The 22268-nt window shown below is 37.4% G+C and overlaps 1 protein-coding gene across 1 annotated transcript; it reads left to right on the forward strand.

Annotated features, from left to right (window-relative positions):
- The first annotated feature begins 9136 nt into the window (after window positions 1–9136).
- Window positions 9137–19108, forward strand: LOC102080463 (uncharacterized). The gene is made up of 11 exons (XM_019354615.2): window positions 9137–9173; window positions 10986–11059; window positions 11251–11283; window positions 12132–12401; window positions 14875–15141; window positions 16283–16588; window positions 16885–17145; window positions 17379–17627; window positions 17860–17936; window positions 18429–18479; window positions 18614–19108. Exons 2-10 carry the CDS (start codon window positions 11020–11022, stop codon window positions 18453–18455), a joined length of 1530 nt encoding a protein of 509 aa, XP_019210160.2. The 5' UTR covers window positions 9137–9173; window positions 10986–11019; the 3' UTR covers window positions 18456–18479; window positions 18614–19108.
- The last annotated feature ends 3160 nt before the right edge of the window (window positions 19109–22268 follow it).

Below are 22268 nucleotides of genomic sequence, written 5' to 3' on the forward strand. Positions count from 1 at the left end.
CCTTGGTGATTGCCTCCGATGGATTGTACATGGGAAAAACAGATGAATGCCCTTGGCTCCGCCCACAGGTGGCAGGCACAGAAAAACACAGGACCCAAGTGGAAAACCACCAGACACTTACCCGGATCATGACAAAAGCTGAATTTAACATCATTGCTGGAGCGAGTCCAATTGTATAACTTGTTTTAAGACATCACAGCATTCCTCTGTTTCCATATAGACTCAAACTGGTTACATTTTCACTTTGTAATGGGGCTGTAAAGAACTCACAGTACTTCATGAAAACATCACAGACACAGTGCCAATCTTTACAGCTACTGTTTGTAGCTTTTCTTGTTGTTGTTGTTGTTAATCTGCTTTGGTAAAATTGAATGTAACCTTTAATCCTTCAATTTTTTATTTAAACAACTCTAATGTAGCATCAAGGATTATTTTACTTTGTTGTAAAAATAAAAGTCATAGGGAAAGGCCTAATTAACATCCAGCCAGACGGGCAGTTAGTGTGGACACCCAACTTTGTTAACACAACAACTTGAGAATGTGGTAATGTAGGATTTTTCAAACTGACAGCATAGCTGCATCACTTAAAAGTCCTAAACAATGTCAGATATGTTTGAATGACAGTAACCTCGAAGTCAGAGGTCGTGTTTTCTGAATACTGTTTTTTGTTTTGTGAATCTGTGTGAATTCTGTGTAAGCATTTATCTCTTTGTTAAGTTGATTATCCTTATCTATTGTCTGTCTGACCAAATCTATCTTAGGGTACAAATCTAACATATTATTCCCCAAATCACATTTTCACTCTAAATAGAGGAGGAGGTGCGAATCTCGGCAACCTTCGCCTGCTGCGGCGTTCTTCTACCAGTGACAGTGTGACCACTCTCCGTATGGCCTTGCTAAATACAAGGTCACTGGCGAATAAGACTTTTATTTTAAATGATCTTATTCTATCGTCGGGACTGGATTTCTTATTCCTGACGGAAACCTGGCTTCGCCCCGGCGAACTTTTTCCCTTCTCGGAGCTGCTCCCACCTGACTATGCTTTTATTAGCTCACCCCGGACCACTGGGAGAGGTGGAGGGCTAGCTTCAGTTTTTAAAGACAAACTTCGATATCGGCAGCTGCCACCTGTTCTGTACCCCAGTTTCGAGGTGCAGTTATTGGAAGTGAACTGTGTCCCCTCCATCCTCTGCGCTGTGGTGTATCGCCCCCCGAAACATATCAAGGATTTTCTTCCAGAGTTTGCCGATCTACTGGGGAGCCTTGTGCTACGTTATGACCGTATACTAATTGTTGGTGACTTCAACATTCATGTTTGCTGTGAGGACAATTCGCTAGCCAAGGATTTCCTCGCTCTTATCAGCACCCTCAATTTCACCCAGTGGGTAAGTGAACCAACTCACACTAAAGGTCATATACTTGATTTGGTACTTTCTTACGGTTTGGATATTTGCATCACGGACATAAAGGACTCTGGGATTTCTGATCACTTCCCGGTTTTGTTTAATACTGTAGTGAGCGATGTGGATTTGAACAGTGATGGTCCTGTGCGGCAAACGCGCACGATTAACTCTCAGTCAGTCGCCCACTTCATTGATGCTTTCCTTGACTCTCCCCTCTCTGATGCTAACTGTAATGGGGTTTTATCAACGGATGAACTTGCTAACCTCTTTTATACTACATGCGCTGACATTCTTAACTCTGTAGCACCTCTGAGGATCAAACGTGCCAAACCCTCACAACCCTGGCTAAATGATACTACTCGCGCCCTTAGGCGCGAATGTCGTCGTGCTGAAAGAAAATGGAGGAAAGACAAACTCCACGTCTCTCTGGACATCCTCCATAATTGTTTATCTAAGTATCAAAAGTCTGTTAAAGCTGCCAAATCTGCCTTTTTGTCTAGCATTATTATGACTAATAGCCACAACCCCCGAGCCCTTTTTAATACTTTTAACTCTGTGATAAACCCTTGCACTGTCATTTTTAGGGATGCCTCCCCTGCTCTTTGTGATAAATTCTTAAAGTATTTCTCTGATAAAATCTCAGCTCTAAGGGCTTCTCATCCATCTCATTTTTCATTAGTATTAGACCCAGTTCCAGCCTCTGAATGCTTGACTGTCTTTCAACAGTTTCAGCCAGTGTCTTATTCTGCTTTAAAAGATATAATTGATCATCTCGAAATCTCTGGTTCCCCGCACGATATTCTTCCTTCTCGTTTCTTTAAGGAAGCTTTACATGTTATTGGTCCTTGTATCTTATCTCTGCTGAATGCATCATTGTCATCAGGTTGTGTACCGTCTGTCTTTAAGCATGCTGTTGTGCAACCTATTATGAAAAGAAAATCTTGACCCTAATGGTCTTACTAACTACAGGCCGATCTCCAAACTCCCTTTTATTTCCAAAATATTGGAAAAGGTCGTTCCAAAACAACTTCAGGCATTTTTAGATGCAAATGGTATAAATGAAAAGTTTCAGTCTGGTTTTAAACCTCGCCACAGCACAGAGACAGCCTTACTTAGAGTTTTTAATGATCTTCTCTTAACTGTTGACTCTGGCTATTCCGTGGTTTTAGTTTTACTTGACTTGACTGCCGCTTTTGACATGGTTAACCACAACATTCTTCTATCAAGATTGGAACATGTTGTTGGTCTCAAAGGTACGGTTTTATCTTGGTTTAAATCCTACCTCTCAGAGAGGTCGTTCTCTGTTGCTATGGGGCAACACTCCTCGGCTTCTGCCCCTATTTATTGTGGTGTGCCTCAAGGGTCCGTGCTCGGTCCTGCTCTTTTCTCTTTGTACATGTTGCCGTTGGGATTAATTTTTAGAAAATACAACATCTCCTTTCACTGTTATGCCGATGATATCCAGATTTATTCACCTCTGAAATCCGATGTGTCTGCTTCTTTGCAACCTCTGTTCAACTGTTTGCATGAAGTAAAAATTTGGTTATCACATAATTTTCTTACATTAAACGAGAATAAGACCGAAATCATAGTCTTTGGTAGTCATACCCCGCTAGACCAGTTGACTAATGCCCTAGGCCCTCTCACTAGCCATCTCTCGCCCACTGTAAGAAACCTCAGAGTGTTCCTGGATGGCTCTTTTAAACTTGAGAAACAGGTCTCCACTGTGGTGAAAAACAGCTTTTACCAGTTGCGTCAGATTTCCAAAGCAAAGTCGTTCCTTCCTTTAAAGGAACTTGAAAAGCTTGTTCACGCATTTATCACATCCAGATTGGACTACTGTAACGCCCTCTACTCGGGCCTCCAACACTCTTCTCTTTATCGGCTTCAGTTAATTCAAAATGCAGCTGCGCGTCTTTTAACAGGTACAAGAATCCATGAACACATAACTCCAATTTTAGCCAAACTACATTGGCTCCCTGTTAAATATCGCATAGATTTTAAAATTCTTTTGTTCACTTTTCAAATTCTGAATAATTTAGCGCCCACCTATCTCTCTGACCTACTCCACCTATATAATCCCAACAGAGCGCTTAGATCATCCAATCACTTGCTCCTTGCACAACCGAGGTCTCGAATGAAGTCGAGAGGAGACCGGGCCTTTGCGATCGTGGCACCTAGACTCTGGAATAACCTCCCTGTACATATTCGTATGGCCGAGTCTATCCAGTCTTTTAGATCTCGTCTTAAAACTTATCTGTTTACTTTGGCCTTTGATTCTAACTAGTTGGCTGATTTTAGCTTATTGTGTTGTTACCTATTGTTTGTTGTCCTATTTTATTGTTTGTTTTAATTGTCTTGTGTTTTGACTGACTGTGAAGCACTATGGTCAACACTGTTGTTTTAATATGTGCTATATAAATAAACTTTGATTTGATTTGATTTGATTTGAAATAGGCTATTTATGCATTTAATCATTTAATTAGTCATTACCATCTTTACTTGTATCAGATAGGTGGAGTGAGACAGGATGAAAATGTGATGAAAGATAAACGTAAATTACAACAACAGTTAAACAAAGTGTTTGTGTCTCTGTTTAAGGAAGCAGCCTTGCTATGACACATGTTACAGCTGATGAATTGAAAGCATCTAGTTCAGCCTTTGTGGCTCATGGAAATAATCTAATTGTTATTTATATAAAAAAATATGTTTTCTGCTCACCCAGTGCAATAGTCCTGTTGTTCTAAAACTGTTCTTATTAAAATATGAGCCTGATTTTGTTGAAGGTGATCCAGCTGTAAACCTTTTCCCTGTAGATGTTTTACAACCGGATTCACTGACACTTTACCCTACTGCCTACTGGTGTTGGCCAGAGGGGCCGATGGTGCGATATGGCAGCCTCGCCTCTGTCAGTCTGCCCCAGGGCAGCTGTGGCTACAACAGTAGCTTGCCTCCACCAGTGTGTGAACGTGAGAGTGAATGAATAGTGGCATTGTAAAGCGCTCTGGGTGCCTTGAAAAGTGCTATATAAATGCAATCCATTATTATTATTATTATCATTCAACAGGGATATAGTGGCAATATTTATTTAAAATCTAATGAAATACAGGATTCAGTTGTTGAATTCAAGATTTGAGTAAATAATCTCACATATTTAGTTGAAAAAAAGAAACTAGTTATTGTTTGCAACACCACAGATGTTTTATTTTGAAAGAATGTGGGAAACTACACAAGCAACTGTGCTGAAACGTGAAGAATATTAATCTATAACATTGGTTTGGTAAATTGTGTCATTCAAGGTCCCAGTTGGTTATTTCTTTGTAATGTTTATCAAGCAAGTCTATAAAAAATGTTATTTAAATTTTATTTTTTATGTTATTTAATCATATTGAATATTAAAAAGTTGGTTTCAGTAGAAGGAACCAAAACACTACAGACATAAAGCGCATACGTAACACTTTGTCAGAGGGCTGTAAATTAGATTTTCATGCTTGTATTATTGTTTTAAAATTAAATGTTAGTGAGTTGTTTGTTTTTATGTTTTTTTTTTTAACTCTCTCCATAAAAACATAATGTGAAGACTTAGCAAATGTGTCATCAATAACAATCTGAGTTTATCAGACAGCAACAACAAAAAGAAAATATTAAACATGCATGGACTCTGCCTGTTCTTTGCAACGAAACAGCAAGACTAAACATTGATAAAGTACTTGAAAAGCAGGTGTTCTACTTTGTATAGATAATGCAGAAGTAGCAAAAGAAGCAAATAGAAGTTAAATTAAATATAGACGGCAGAAGAGGTTTTGAAGAGTTTTGTCTCCAGATTATTTTTCTTTGTGTGTAGCCTCCTTGTGCTTCCAACTCTTTTGTATAGGCAGTCCCTATAGCTTTGACTGCATAAAGTCAGACTGAGTACTAGATGAAAAAAGTGGGTCAGGGCCGCCATTGTGCTGGTGCCTATCCCAGACTGCAGGCTATACTCAGACAGGTCGCCAATCTATCACATGGCTAAACAGCGAGACAACCATGAAAAATGTGTATTAATACTTTGGCTGAAAGCAAGATTCACTTTTTTGTAACCATGTGGAGCAACTTTTAAGAAAATTAAACATGGAGATTTCATTGTTATATGGACACAAATGTAGTTGTAAGATCATTGCAGCTACAGGCTGCATATGTTTTTTTCATAAATGAACATATTTTTATTAAATGCGTAAAGTATTTAGGAGACTAAGTGCACATTGAATGCATTTGTATGTAGGAATGCATGAATGAAACTCAGGCATGAATAAAAAAATATGAATGTGTAAATACACGTAATGTAGCACAATGTAACAATGTGTGTATATTTCATGGACAGTGCTCGTCCTTGTTCTTGTATGAGGGGCCGTACAAGCCAAAATTCATTCTTTCACTCTCACACACATTCTTCTTTCACACACATATACTTTCACTCTCACATACATACATTCTTCTGTCAGACACGTATTGTCACTTTCACACACATACATTCTTCTGTCAGACACACGTATTGTCACTCTCACGTACATATATTTTTCTTTCACATACATATACTTTCACTCTCATATAGTTTTATTTTAATTTTTATATTTAGATATTTTTATTCTCATGTTTACACATATTTAACACACACATTGCAATATTGTGCTCTCTTATACATGTATTTTAATGTACATATTTACACATTTTCACTCTAACATACATGCATTTTCATTTATGCATTTTACATTTTGCTCTCATTTACATGCATTCAGTATGCATTTAATCTCACAAATAATATATGTATGTAAGAAGAGAATGTATACATGTCTATAAGCTCTATTTTGTTTTTAGATTCACATTTACATCCATTGTAACACAGTGAAAGAATACAGATCTCTCATGCCTGGAGCAGCTTCTTCCCTGCCACAGACTGATGGCTATAACAAAATAAAGACCAACTAAAGCATAGGCACAATCTAATTTGACTTATTGCGGTATATATTTATGTTTCTATGGTCAATAAATAAATCTAAATGACTGTACAATACTTTTCTCATACCATAGTGTAATTCCAGAGCTACTGTCTCAAACCTGACACTACTTTTGTTTTTGCTCATCTATATTTGTTAAAAACAAAAGAAAAAAGTTCTCCTCTCTTGATGAGATTGATGGACTTTTGAAGAAACGCCACCACCCTCCTCTCACCAACCTCAACATCACAGTACCCACTGTGGATCAAAAACTGCTCCTGTAAGGTTAAACTAAGATAGAGAATTTTTTCTGCAACAATCTGAGAATAGTTTGGGAACACTGTTGAAGTTATAAGAAGTCTCACAACTTTTTTAGTGAACCTATGAATTATATTTAGTGTGTTGCAATGAAAACCTGCCTGTCTGCCTTGTTTTCCACTGAGTGCGTGTGTCAGCACTGATGACATTTCCACACCTCAGTCACACATTTCTGTACCATGTTCAGTTCCTGCTGCTCTAACAAAAGCCCTGAATACACTTTAGAAACATATGTAAACGTTTCTTTGCTCAAAAGTCAACCTGAGCATTTTGTTTTGACTTATTTCAGACCTAAGAGTAACAGCCGTTAAATGAAAAGTCACCAACAATAAGTGATTTGATGTGTTTATACTCAGTTTAGCTCGCCACACAGTCAGAACCCTGAAACAAGAACAGGAAATAAAACCTCAGAGAAAAGAGCTGTGCTCAGAAACCATGATTTCCTTCAAAGGCTGACTAACATCTCTATGGACTGGTTTTTTGATCACACAGAGGATTCCTCTATGTAGAAAGACTGACATATGTCTGTTTGTCTCAGTGTAGTCCTGAGTGAAGCTGTCAAGGGACCAGCATGTGGGAGTGGACCCGAAAGCAGACTCAAAGGATACAACAATACAATTTTAACAGCCTTTACTGTGCACAGACATACAAGATAATGGGATGTGGGGACGTAGAGTGAGTCTTTTTGAAGGGTGATGCAGTGAATCTTACAGAAACGACTAGCAACCAGAAAATTGTGTTGTTGTTGAATTAAATCAGTTTTGGGGAGTAAAGTGGAGATACAAGGAGATCAAGGTGGGTACACGGACAAAAACATGAGCCACAAGAGACAAAAAGGGCAAGTTACCACCAGCTGATGAACTTGCAGTGAGTAGACAACTGAGCTGGTGTAAGTATCTCCTCGGTGATTGCCTCCGATGGATTGTACATGGGAAAAACAGATGAATGCCCTTGGCTCCGCCCACAGGTGGCAGGCACAGAAAAACACAGGACCCAAGTGGAAAACCACCAGACACTTACCCGGATCATGACAAAAGCTGAATTTAACACCATTGCTGGAGCGAGTCCAATTGTATAACTTGTTTTAAGACATCACAGCATTCCTCTGTTTCCATATAGACTCAAACTGGTTACATTTTCACTTTGTAATGGGGCTGTAAAGAACTCACAGTACTTCATGAAAACATCACAGAGACGGTGCCAATCTTTACAGCTACTGTTTGTAGCTTTTCTTGTTGTTGTTGTTAATCTGCTTTGGTAAAATTGAATGTAACCTTTAATCCTTCAATTTTTTATTGAAACAACTCTAATGTAGCATCAAGGATTATTTTACTTTGTTGTAAAAATAAAATGATTGTAGGGCATCTGTGACATAAACCTTATTTGGTGTTAGCCTAGTAAATTTGCATAAGGAAAGTCCCCATTAACATCCAGCCAGACGGACAGTCAGTGTGGACACCCAACTTTGTTAATCATATTGAATATCTTCTACTGAAGTTGTTTCAGCAGAAGCAACCAAAACACTACAGACATAAAGCGCATACGTAACACTTTGTCAGTGCTGTAAATTAGATTTTCATGCATGTATTATTGTTTTCAAATTAAATGTTAGTGTGTTGTTTGTTTTTATGTTTTTTTAACACTTTCTCCATAAAAACATAATGTGCAGATATGGTATCCAATGAGTCACAGTGCTACTAATTGGAGCCTTTGTCTTAAAATGATGCCAAGGATAATGTAATAATCTTAATTGAGCCCAGCACTGAAAAATGGATGGAAATTGTTTCAGACTTAGCAAACGTGTCATCAATAACAATGTGAGTTTATCAGACAGCTACAACAAAAAGAAAATATGAAACCCACATGGACTCTGCCTGTTCTTTGTCACGAAACAGAAAGAATAAACTTTAATAAAGAACTTGGAAAAGAAGCCATATGAATACTGGGACTAAGAGAGATTTGTTTTGCTTTGAGATGTCCCAGCGTATTTGGTATTAATTCCTGATATGGAATCAAGGAGGTGGGAGCGAGTTCATACCTAATTGCCTGAATACAACAAGTGCACTGTAATTACAAGTATACCAGAATAAATACTGATGACTGCCAATAACTTCCAGTTTTGAGAAGGCAGGGAGAAAAGTGAAATTCTAGTATGGTATCAATCAACAGGACACCATGAAAAATCACAAAGGTTTCTAAAAAAAAAAGGGAAGGGGGATCTATAATGTGAATGTGTGTGACTTGAACACAACACTTTTATAAATACAAAGACATAACGATAAAGAAGAAGTAGCGCTGTTGGCAGGTACCTCACCTCTGTGTTAACATCTGGGCGGTGCTTCTCTGCTATATAACAGGTGGTTCTCTCTTTCTTTTTCGTTCACTCCTTTCTCTGTCTGGGATCTGGTGTCCTTGTTAGCAACAAACTTTCACTGCATTTAAAGCTGGTTTTCAGTCGAGATTTTGAAGAAACTAAAAGGTAAGCTGTCTTGTTCTCCTCAAATCCTGCTCATACACAGTGATCACTGTATTATATTCGTTGGTACTTTTGTGTGCAGTTTGCTTGGCTGTTTTCAGCTCATATCAGACAGCACCTTTGCCCTGCTTCTAGCTGCAGTTGTGATAAAGCATCTCTTCATTTTTTTAGGTAGGCTGCCTCTGACTGTGCTGTTTGCAATATTCGGTTAGAACAAAATTCCAGGTCTGTACCTGCCTCGGGCTTTTTGCTGAACCCATTCCAGCAGGACCAGGTCTAAATTGTGGGCTGAGAAACCTGTAATTCCATCCTGTCAATTTGAAAACTGACAATAAAAGACAAAACCTGAAATGCATAGGCAGAAACACTTCTACAGTCACAGTTTTAAACTGTGATGATGTGACCCATAAATTTCTAAAGCTAACTCTGCAACATGTCACATTTTGATACCCCTTTTTCCCCAATACCACTAGCTGTCCCAGAGTATGGCAGGGTTATTCCGATTATTAATTTCAGCTGTTTCAAAATGAAACAATGTATTTAAAAAATGTTACATTTTCTACAATGTTATTATTTTATATTAAAGAGCGCTTCTTAAAGTTGGTCCAAAATATGTTGGTCCAACTCAGGATATTATGCAATAGCATCTTGTCCAAATTCTGCAATTTTAATTTTGAAAAAATAAATCAATACAAACAACAGTGTGGACAAGATGTAACAGGGGTGACATCACGACAGTGAAAGCTTCCTCCTTCAACCACACATTCATGTCCCAATTGTTAGTAAAAACAACTAACAAACTGTAGACAGACCCATAATAGTGAGACACATCATGAAAATGAAGGAAATCATGAGCAGGAATAGTTCCAGATAAATATAACATTTTAAAATTTTATAGTGAAATCAGAAAACGTAGCTTAAGCTTTTTTGTAGCTCATTCCATTCATACGCAGTAAAATACTTAAGTAAAAGTATAAGTGAAAGTGAATGGATGGATGGAAGTTTTTCCGGGTTTAGTATTAATAAGAGGTATGAATACTATTAAAGTGTCCTGTGATGTGATGTTTTAAGTACTATGGTTAAATTCAATCAAGGATCAGAGGTGAACGGGCAATCTTAGGAGTAGTCTGCATATAAACAGTATCATAGTCAAGCACAGGCAAAGCTGAAGATTGCACAATGATCTTATTTGTGTCCATATAAAAATGAAATCTCCATGTTTGATTTTCCTAATAGTTGCTCCACATGGTTTCAAAAAGTGAATCTTGCTTTCAGCCAAAGTATTAATACACATGTTTGATTTAGCAAAAAAATTGTACTTAACCTCCCAACCCTCCCTTTTTATCTGTGCAAATAACTGCTCAGTGCATGTGTGGTCATTCACTGACTAATTATTTAAATGGGGGAAAAAATCTGAATTCCTAATAAAGTATACTAATTATTGACAAATCACCAAACTGTACAATAAGGCACACCTCTCGGGTGACCTTAGACCATCAAAAGACATTTTTCATGGTTGTCTCGCTGTTTAGCCATGTGATAGATTAGCGACCTGTCTGAGTATAGCCTGCAGTCTGGGATAGGCACCAGCACAGTGGCGGCCCTGACCCACTTTTTTCATCTAGTACTCAGTCTGACTTTATGCAGTCAAAGCTATAGGGACTGCCTATACAAAAGAGTTGGAAGCACAAGGAGGCTACACACAAAGAAAAATAATCTGGAGACAAAACTCTTCAAAACCTCTTCTGCCGTCTATATTTAATTTAACTTCTCTTTTGCTTCTTTTGCTACTCCTTCTGCATTATCTATACAAAGCAGAACACCTGCTTTGTATCAGAGAGCAGCAGGGATGGACATGAGCATGAGACACACTTTGTTGGGGTTATTCTGTAAGTATTTTCTGTGAATGGCAATAATTAAAAGAAGATGAGAAATGAAGTGCAGAAGCGCTGTTTAAGTGCTATGTGGTGTGTGTGCGTGTGGGCGTGCGTGTGTGTGTGTATGAGAGAGAAAGAGAGAGAATGTTGATTATGATTTTGATTTTCAGTTTCATAATATCTCGATTTAATCTTTTCTCTAGTGCTTGTGTCCCTCTTCTCTGGCAATGCTCAAGGTAAGAAACTGTTTTCTTTCTATATAAACTATTCTCACTGTGAGTAACACTCAAAGTTACATTTTCACTGTATTTATATGTTACATATCAAACTATTAGTTTCATGCATCTGCAGTATATTTTAAGTTGTCTAACTTGTCTCCAAAATTGAGGTCACGTGAATAGATATTGCACTCAGCTATGAGGCTAGTTTAGGTGCAGTTTTTAGTTGTTTTTTTGTTTTTCTTTTTGCCTTCATGCAGACTAGTGCATTTATCTGATCAGCTTAACAGACTAAGGTAGTTACCCAGCAGAAGTCACTGGTGGAGAAAGCAACCACACACTGTGCTGCTCAGTCCTACTAACTGTTTTTGTTTAAAAACAAAATATCTGAAACAACAGCATTTAAAATACAATAACACATACCAAACATATCAGATTAACTTCCTAGTATGAAACTCAAAATGCTACATGCTGTACATGTGTAGTATTATTGTAAAAAAAAACAAAAAAAAAAAAAACCGTGAGATAATTGGATGAATTGTTTTTGTCATGTTTTTTCTCTCCTAATCTATGGGCATGTATGCATGGTTAATTAATGTGGCAATGCACATTCTGTACTTAGTTTAATTGTCTTAGTATTTATTTGTTTATAGAGTGATTAAAAAGAGGTTTCAGATTTGTGAAAAAATGTCATCAATAAATCAAACTCACTCAGAAATCAAACTGACTGACTAACTGAAACATTCACTAAAATGACAGCATTATTTGTGACATTTATGGTATATACTTTCTATGTAATACTTGTTATGTGAAATAAGTAACACGTTGATGTCATTTCTCTCTCTCTCTTTGTCCTTTTCAAAAAGTTAAGTACCTTTTTGAAAAACCCACCGCCATTCTGAGACCAATAAGTTATGAGATACCACTAGGGGGCAACGTGACACTGAGCTGCTCTGTGGAGGACTCTGACAACTGGACGATTTTGTGGTACAGAGGTTCTAATGACGAGCCAATGACAGAATATGAAGGGAAGAAAGCTATTAATGTGTCACAAAGCGGCGTCTACAGCTGCAGAGGAAGAAGTGATACAGGTCGCCTCACATACAAAAGTGATTATGCCATCATTAAAGACACCCGTGAGTTTAGCTGTTTATCTCTTGGTCAATGCAAGTTAAACTTATGTGATCTGTCCTTCTTTTTGTCTTTCTGTCAGTAATATTACATGGGGACGTATGACATGGTGAACAGGAAGAATATCAGGCCACAGACAGAGAGACAATTTTTTACTGGTTTCACAGAGTTCTTTATTTCAAAGATATAAATTTGATCAGTTTATATCAGTGTTTCCCAACCACTGTGCCGTGGTACATAGATGTGCCTTGAGAAATGATCAGGTGTGCTGTGGAGGTGATCTGGTTCCACCTGCAACTTGACTTGACTAATGAGAAGAACAGTTACATTATCTTCCATTAGAGGGCAATACAACTTCTAGCTCCAAGTAAATGGGTTGCCAACTGCCCGTAAAACAGAAGAAGACGAAGAAGAAACTACATAATAGTCATGGTGCGAGTGAGACTATGCAGTGCATAACAGCAATAGATAAATATTTAAACAGAAAAAGTAGTCAATCTGACCTGGATCCTGGAGAAAATTCTGACCCCGATAAAGGCTCCAGCATGAGTAGTGGTTAGAAGAAAGCAAAATAAGGTATACTGGGGACAAACCGAGCCTATTCAGCTTTACCTGGTGCGTGGGGAAAAATATCAATCTGCTTCTTGTGACATTTTTATTTAGGTGGTGTGCCGTGTGATTTTTTTCTAATGTGAAATATGGGTTGTGGCTCTAAAATGCTGGTAACACTGATTTACATGAACTTTACTCAGAATCCCAAACAGTTTGTATCTGTGAATCAGTGGGCTGTTTTCTGTTCATTGTACTATTACCTTGTAAATAGCAGGTTTCCTATACTTTAATCCTAAGTTTATTTTCAGCACTGTAGCCAGGTACTGTCTGTTGACCTAACATACCTGTAACCTTAGAGGCTTCATGAATTTCTTCACAAGCAAAATTTGAACCATTAGAGAAATCAGCAACCACCTTACAGACATATCATTATCTACAGCTACTTTCAGTACCAGTGATATTTATTTAGACTCTTTTTCTATTAACTTCAGTACTTACTCCAAAACATGAATGTGTCTTTTAGACCCCATTCCTACAAAACTACTCAAAGCACACGAGCCATTAATTAATTAATTAATTAATTAATTAATGCTTCAGTCTTAAATATGACCAACCTGTCTCTCTTATTGGGCTGTGTATCATTGGTACACACACACACGTATATATATATATATATATATATATATATATATATATATATATATATATATTAGGGGTGCAACAATATTCGTATCGATATTGAACCGTTCGATACAGTGCTTTCGGTTCGGTACGCATGTGTATCGAACAATACAAAATTTTTAATGTATTTTATCAACTTTTCTTTTTACGATGCTGTCTGTGTTGAGTGCTGAGTGGATCTGCGTTCGACTACTCCCCCTAGGCTACACTGTCGAGTGCAGATCCACTGAGCGTAGTGCAAGCTAGCAAGACATAAGTTAAGCTCGTTGCAACATGGCAACTGCCTCAATGCTACCCGAAATTGAACCTCCCCCACCCTCATTCAGATCTGGCGTTTGGAACTATTTTGGTTTTCATGTGAAGTATGACCCTGATGGTAAGTGCGTCATGGACAAAAGTAAAATAGTATGTCGGATGTGCCACGCAATGCTCAATTACATTGGTGGGAACTAGTGCGTTAGCGCAGTTAGCTTGTTAACGTGTTGACGCTGTCCAGCCCCACGCACGGGGCAATCCGCGGTAACTTGTTAACTGAAATTTCCCGTGTTATGGTGTTAATGTCATTTTAACGAGATTAACGCTGACAGTACTAGTGGGAACACAACGAATATGACTGCACATTTACGTCGACATCATCCTAGTGCAAAGACAAGTGGAAGCAGACAAAAACAACAAGCACGCATGCTACAAACTTTACCCGAGTCATTTAGACAGCGGTTAGCACATGATTCTCCTTATGGGGACCTGATATGTTTAATATGCTGCTGAGAGTATACCCCAGAAGAAGGGTATAGTATAGCTTTTATTTTGGAAAGAGCCCTTTCTCTGTAATAAACTCTCTTTTCCAAAGATGAGTGATTTCTCGATCAGACAGATTTATTTATTTTTTTGTTGTTTCAGCAACATTACATTTAAAAACTGTACTTTTGAGTTAAAATATATATTTATAATTTTAATAAATGACAAATTAAAAAGGCATGAACATTTTTTTGTATCGAAAAAATATCGAACCGTGACACCAAAATATCGAACTGAACTGAACCGTGAATTTTGTGTGTCCTTGCACCCCTAACATATATATATGTATATATATATATACATATATGTATATATATCTCACAGTCACATCATAAAGCGCATTGAGGCAATTCTTATCATGATTTGGCATTAAGTAAGTAAAATGTAATTTGACTGAATTGAATGATGCTGTCGTTTGTCTCCTAATTTAATATTTTCTGTGAACAGTTCCTATTACGGCCATTATAACCATACAGCCCAAATGGACTCAGATATACATGGGAGAGACATTCACTGTCAGATGTGAGATCCCAGGAGGAGAAGGAACTTACTGGAGCTATGATTGGAGACCAAAAAGGTTTACCACATATTACACAACCAATGAAAGAACATTCTACAATGTTGGTTGGGAAGACAATGGAAATTATCAATGCAGGGGCAACAAGGGGAATTCCTTGACACAGTGGAGTAATGTCATTCCAGTAAACATATCATGTAAGTTGGGCATCTTTTATCCATTTAAACTGTTTCATCAAATCAATTAAAAAAAGCTAACAAACAAAGAAGAAAACACTCTTCTTTTTGCTTTTTCGGGTGCTTAATATCTGTTGTGATTTTTTTTAAATAAGAAAGATTCAGTGAAAAAAATCAAGATAAAAAAAAGACATATCATAGTAACTTTTCTGTGTTGCTTCTCATTTATCCAGGTCATGGTACTCTAAGGGGCTTGGAAAGAAAAGCTACTAGTCTTCTTTGAGTTTTTTGAGTCCAGTCACTTAATAATTAATCAAATACAACCAAATATAAAATTGTTTTGTCATGGTCCTCTACTCCATGCCCTCTCTCTATGGTTGTCTGGTCTCCCTGTTAGTCACATGTCTGTGTTAACTCTTGCACCTCATCAAGTTTGTAAATCTAGAATCTGTGGGCGTTTCTCAATATGCGTACTTGCGTTCTTGTGTACTCGTGATACGTCATCAGTCGGAGACCAAGTACTGTTCCAATTCGAAGTACGCATCAAGCCGAGAACGCGAAAAAGTCCCGGATGTGTTCTCGATCCGCCCGTTTTATCGAGCATGCATGGTGTGGACTTGGGACAGCTATATATCCCAGAATGCATTTCGTCCAAAACTCAACAGCGGACTCCCGGCACATCATTTTCAACCCCCCCCCCAAGTGATATATAAGTCACTTAGATCACTTCTAAATGTTAATGTTTGGTTTATTTCAGTGTTTTATTTGTTCCTGAGTAAACCGGTTTGGCTGTGATTACAGTTAAGCTTCATAACATGTTACTCACAGTTAAATTAGGAGGGGACGGCAGTAAAAACTCCAGACCTGTGACATCATCACGTATGCAGGTGTTCCAATTGTACATATCGCGAGTCCGTGCTCGCGTTCTCGGCGGGTACGTACTCCCGTGCGTTCTCGGCGAGTACGTACTCACCAAGAACGCGAGTACGTACTCGCGTACTTGGGCATTGATAAACGGCCTGTGTCTCTGTTTGTGTGAGGCTACACCTGAGTTATGATAGGTTGGCTGTTCAAGATGGCAAAGTGACCCTGAGCTGATATGTGAATCCATCATCTAGCAATATTTCAAAAAATAAATAAATAAAAACTTTTCTTTCAACAGTTACACTGCGTCCTGTCCTCACTGTGTCTCCTTCATGGCTGAGTCCCGGAGCCTCAGTAAATCTGAGCTGTGAGGTTGAATATCCTTCTGAAGGATGGCTCTTCTCCTGGTATAAAGCTGTTCCTTATTATAAAATAACAGAGGAGCCCTACACTTACGAGCTGCTACCTGATGGCAGCAAGACTGCTCAGAGTTTCTACATCATTAATGGGCAGACAAGCACAGCAGGGTATGTGTGCAGAGTGGAAAGAGGAAGCAACTTCTACCACAAGTATTACAGTGACCCAAAGTTTGTCTGGTCTGCAGGTCAGTTTGCTTCTGTCTCTTTTTTAATAAGCAGAAATTATGTCATTAATTCGTTATTATGGCAGTTAAATGTCTCTACATAAATTTATTGTTTTCCCTTCTCTCCATTAACAAGCAAGACTCACTTCAGTTCTTTGTTTCTCTTATGATCTTTTTTCCATTAATATTACAGCATTGAAAATAAAAAAGATGCATGTACTTTTACTTGTATTTCAGCTCATGTCAGTACTTGTAATGATGTTTAGTTAGTTTTTATGTGCCTGTGCTTTCACGTATCGATCCATGCTGTTTTTCAGATGTTAATTCAGCAGCATCTCTCACAGTCGGCCCTGTAGTGCAAAACTTCGGCTATGACTCTGTCAAACTGACCTGTAAGGGAAACTCTCCTTCGTGGAGAGTGAGGAAGTTCCCTGAGAATAGGAGGCCATATTGCAGTAACTTTTGGGATTCAGGAGAATCCGTATGCATAATCGACACAACATATTCCGATGATGGAGTGTACTGGTGTGAGTCTATGTCAAAAGAGTTCAGCAATGCAGTCAACATCACTATACAAGGTATGTGGATTTTTTATCCGTGTCTGTTAATCATTACAACATTTCATGAATATTTCTCCCAATACTCTTTATGTTAAGCAATTCTTTTGTGGAAAAAGAGGTAAAAATGTCACATCTTCATGCTACAAGACATTTGTAAAATCTATTATTATTGTACATAAGCATTTTAAGGTATTTTTTCAGAAAGTCTGCTCCAGCTGATACAGTTAAAATATCATCTGACCGTTCTGCAGATTTTTATTCTGGTCCTATCATGGTGATCCCTGATGATCCTGTGAAAACGGGAACTTTCGTTAGTCTTAGCTGCAAGTTGAGAAGAAAAAAAATCTATCCCAGTGTGGCTTTTTACCACAATAACAAACTTATCCAAAATGATTCCCGAGAGGAGCTGAACTTCTTGGCAGTGTCAAACTCTGATGAAGGTTCCTACAAGTGTCAGTACTCAGGAAAAGAGTCGCCATCGCGTTACATGTCGGTTAAGTGTGAGTAGCATTTAAACATTAATCAAACCTAACTTAAAAAATAAACATCTTTGAAATCTTTGACAGGGAACTTATTTCTCATGCATTTTGTTAGCAAATATGTATAGCAGATAGAAATGTGTGCCTGTTTTAAGCACTGAAGTAATCTTACTGTATTTTATGGTTTAATAAACTATATTTTGTAAAAAATATCTCATATAAAATCTGTTGATTCTGTTTGTTATCCCACTAGCTGCTGCTGGACCTGAAAGCTCTGCATTTCCTGTCACAGCCAGAATGAAAGTCGTGAATGCAGTCGCCTTCATCCTGGTCAGTACTGAAACCAGTTATTATTACCATTTTAATCTGAACTGAGTCTGAGTTAGAAGTCAAAGGTAAAAGTACAGAGAATGTCATGTAACAGTGGTGGAGGACTTGTATGAGTGAGGTGAGCAGTAGTAACAAATGGGTTCAATGATGGGGTGGAACTACTCTGGGACTGGATCTGAGACCCTTGTTGTTTGCAGTAGTGATAGACAGGCTGCCTGATGACGTCAGGCTGGAGTCTCTGTAAACTATGATGTTTGTATGGACTCAAATATTTAAATGTAAATCAAAATGCATAGTTGTAAACTGAGTTTTGCAACCTTGTAAACCAAAATATCTGAAAATTTTATGTTTGTGCGTCTATAGATGGGAATTTGTGTGTGTGTGTGTGTGTAAAAATGATTTGTGTTTGTAAAAAATATTTACACAAGCTACAATTTTTTTTTAAGTCCAATAACATTAAATTAATTGTTACTGGATGATCTTTTTATGTAGGTAATGATGCTGTCTATGAATCAGTAACACAAATGGAAGAAACTGGAGAAGGTACCATATATATTTTGAATATTAAAGAGCAATACGAGATATGAAAGCTTTTTGACTGAAGGATTTCAGGTTTTGGAGGATTTGGTTCATCATGACATCCTTAAACTTTCTGTCTTTATGTGGATGTTTTACAGGTCAGTGAGGAGAGCTGTAGCAGCAAAAGAAAAAAGAAGCATTTTGTGAACCCACTGTTGCTCCTCTGCTACACAAATACACCAGTTAGTTTGTTTGAAGATAATACAACAAAATGCAGACTTCATAGTCTCTTTTAGCACAAATAAAACAAGGAATACATCTTTCAGGCTCTATAATAACTTCTTTTTTTATATTTTAAAAATTTAAAAATAATCATTTGTAGTAAGAAAAATCTGAAATATGTGATCTTTAGTGACTGATCATGTATATTTATATAATGTAGCTCTGAATAATCTCTGTATAAATTGTGTTATAGAGGGTAGCAACATGCAGTATGAAAAATGTCCTGTGTCTGTTCTTGTGACAGCAGAGCTGAAAATCTATTGATCTATTGAAATCTATTAAGTGGTGGAGGATTATCCATGATGATTACAGTTTATTACTAATGTTCCATATTTGATTTTCTGCCTTTCTGGACCAAATAAATGTTTAAAGAAATTCAGTGGCCACATTCATTTGATTGTTTTGTTTTTTTTCCATATTAATGTTGGCTTAAATTTGGCACAGATAAAGCTCATGAAAGTAAAAATTTAGATTTTACATTTTAAAATCTGCCAACAACAAACAATTTGAAACTATATATATATATCTATATCTATCTATCTATCTATCTATATATATATATATATATATATATCAGGTAGCAGCTCATAAGTGTAGGGCTCCTCTGTTATTGTTATGTGTATATACAGGGAGTGCAGAATTATTAGGCAAGTTGTATTTTTCAGGAATAATTTTATTATTGAACAACAACCATGTTCTCAATGAACCCAAAAAACTCATTAATATCAAAGCTGAATGTTTTTGGAAGTAGTTTGTAGTTTGTTTTTAGTTTGAGCTATTTTAGGGGGATATCTGTGTGTGCAGGTGACTATTACTGTGCATAATTATTAGGCAACTTAACAAAAAACAAATATATACCCATTTCAATTATTTATCTTTACCAGTGAAACCAATATAACATCTCCACATTCACAAATATACATTTCTGACATTCAAAAACAAAACAAAAACAAATCAGTGACCAATATAGCCACCTTTCTTTGCAAGGACACTCAAAAGCCTGCCATCCATGGATTCTGTCAGTGTTTTGATCTGTTCACCATCAACATTGCGTGCAGCAGCAACCACAGCCTCCCAGACACTGTTCAGAGAGGTGTACTGTTTTCCCTCCTTGTAAATCTCACATTTGATGATGGACCACAGGTTCTCAATGGGGTTCAGATCAGGTGAACAAGGAGGCCATGTCATTAGTTTTTCTTCTTTTATACCCTTTCTTGCCAGCCACGCTGTGGAGTACTTGGACGCGTGTGATGGAGCGTTGTCCTGCATGAAAATCATGTTTTTCTTGAAGGATGCAGACTTCTTCCTGTACCACTGCTTGAAGAAGGTGTCTTCCAGAAACTGGCAGTAGGACTGGGAGTTGAGCTTGACTCCATCCTCAACCTGAAAAGGCCCCACAAGCTCATCTTTGATGATACCAGCCCAAACCAGTACTCCACCTCCACCTTGCTGGCGTCTGAGTCGGACTGGAGCTCTCTGCCCTTTACCAATCCAGCCACGGGCCCATCCATCTGGCCCATCAAGACTCACTCTCATTTCATCAGTCCATAAAACCTTAGAAAAATCAGTCTTGAGATATTTCTTGGCCCAGTCTTGACGTTTCAGCTTGTGTGTCTTGTTCAGTGGTGGTCGTCTTTCAGCCTTTCTTACCTTGGCCATGTCTCTGAGTATTGCACACCTTGTGCTTTTGGTCACTCCAGTGATGTTGCAGCTCTGAAATATGGCCAAACTGGTGGCAAGTGGCATCTTGGCAGCTGCACGCTTGACTTTTCTCAGTTCATGGGCAGTTATTTTGCGCCTTGGTTTTTCCACACGCTTCTTGCGACCCTGTTGACTATTTTGAATGAAACGCTTGATTGTTCGATGATCACGCTTCAGAAGCTTTGCAATTTTAAGACTGCTGCATCCCTCTGCAAGATATCTCACTATTTTTGACTTTTCTGAGCCTGTCAAGTCCTTCTTTTGACCCATTTTGCCAAAGGAAAGGAAGTTGCCTAATAATTATGCACACTTGATATAGGGTGTTGATGTCATTAGACCACACCCCTTCTCATTACAGAGATGCACATCACCTAATATGCTTAATTGGAAGTAGGCTTTCGAGCCTATACAGCTTGGAGTAAGACAAAATACTCATTTGCCTAATAATTCTGCACTCCCTGTATATATATATATATACATATATATATATATATATATATATACATATATATATATATATAGTGCATGTAAAATGCACAATAGTTTTCCATATATGTATATACATATATATATATATATATATATATATATATATATATATATATATATTGTGCATGTAAAATGCACAATAGTTTTCCATATATGTATATATACATATATATATATATATATATATATTGTGCATGTAAAATGCACAATAGTTTTCCATATATGTATATATATATATATATGTATATATACATATATATATATATATATATATATATATAGATGCATAACTATTGTGCATGTAAAATGCACAATAGTTTTCCACATGCTTGGACAAAGGACATAACCAGAGATGGGCAGTAACGCATTACTGTAATCTGATTACTTTTTTCAAGTAACAAGTAATGTAAGGGATTACTATTGCAAAAACGGTAATTAGATTACCGTTACTTTCCCGTAGGAACGCTGCGTTACTGCGTTACTAAAACCGTGAGTTTTTTGCGAGAATGTCTCATGATAGTGACGTAAGCGAGTGCGACGTTCATGACAACAGTTGTCTGCAGATCAACAATGGATAATATATCGAGTGCGGGAGAGAGTATGAGCGTGCAGCGTTTAAAGCGTGGAAGTACTGACCTTATTTTGAGTTTGATTCCATAAAAAGTGACAAAAACATTAGTGTCCGTTGTGCGTGGGAAGAAAACTTCTTTTTACAGCGAAAAAACCCCTAAACTTCCAAGCAAGCACTGAGTGTACTACGACGTAATGGGAAACTCATAGAGAAACTTGCGGATTCTTCAACTGACCGCTGCGGCACACCTGCACCAGGGTAAACCTCCACCTGCTTTACAGGTGAAAATAGAGCAACAGGACCGCTAGTCTTTGATTTTATTTATTTTCTGCTGTGTTTTACTTGCATCTATTTGAAAGAGTGAGTGTAAACACAAAAAATATTTTATTTTATGTGCTGGAATGTGCAGAAAATAGGTTTAATTGTTAAACAAATTTCTTCCAGTCAGAGAATGTTGCATATAATTAAGTTTTTGCTTGATGCATAAAGTTAAAAGATTTAAAGTTTAAAGTTTTAAAAAGAGACTTTTCCATTTGATTACATTTTGTATGATGGATTATGCAGAAAAAGTAGAATTGGGCTGAAAGATCTATCGCTTTATCACCTATTCAGGTTGTAAATCGTGTTTTTAAAAAGTAACTAAGTTACTAAGTAATTAATTACTTTTGAAAATAAGTAATTAGTAAAGTAATGGGATTACTTTTGGAGGGAAGTAATCAGTAATTAGTATCTGATTACTTTTTTCAAGTAACTTGACCAACACTGCTTAT

The sequence above is a fragment of the Oreochromis niloticus genome, linkage group LG3, assembly GCF_001858045.2.
Source record: "Oreochromis niloticus isolate F11D_XX linkage group LG3, O_niloticus_UMD_NMBU, whole genome shotgun sequence".
NCBI lineage: Eukaryota > Metazoa > Chordata > Actinopteri > Cichliformes > Cichlidae > Oreochromis > Oreochromis niloticus.

Excerpts from the sequence above, each read along its gene's own strand:
- LOC102080463 (XM_019354615.2), top strand. The coding sequence starts at position 11,020 with ATGGACATGAGCATGAGACACACTTTGTTGGGGTTATTCT. Across the intron at positions 11,284-12,131 it reads CTTCTCTGGCAATGCTCAAG|TTAAGTACCTTTTTGAAAAA; the intron begins GTAAGAAACTGT and ends CTTTTCAAAAAG. Across the intron at positions 17,146-17,378 it reads AGTCAACATCACTATACAAG|ATTTTTATTCTGGTCCTATC; the intron begins GTATGTGGATTT and ends ACCGTTCTGCAG.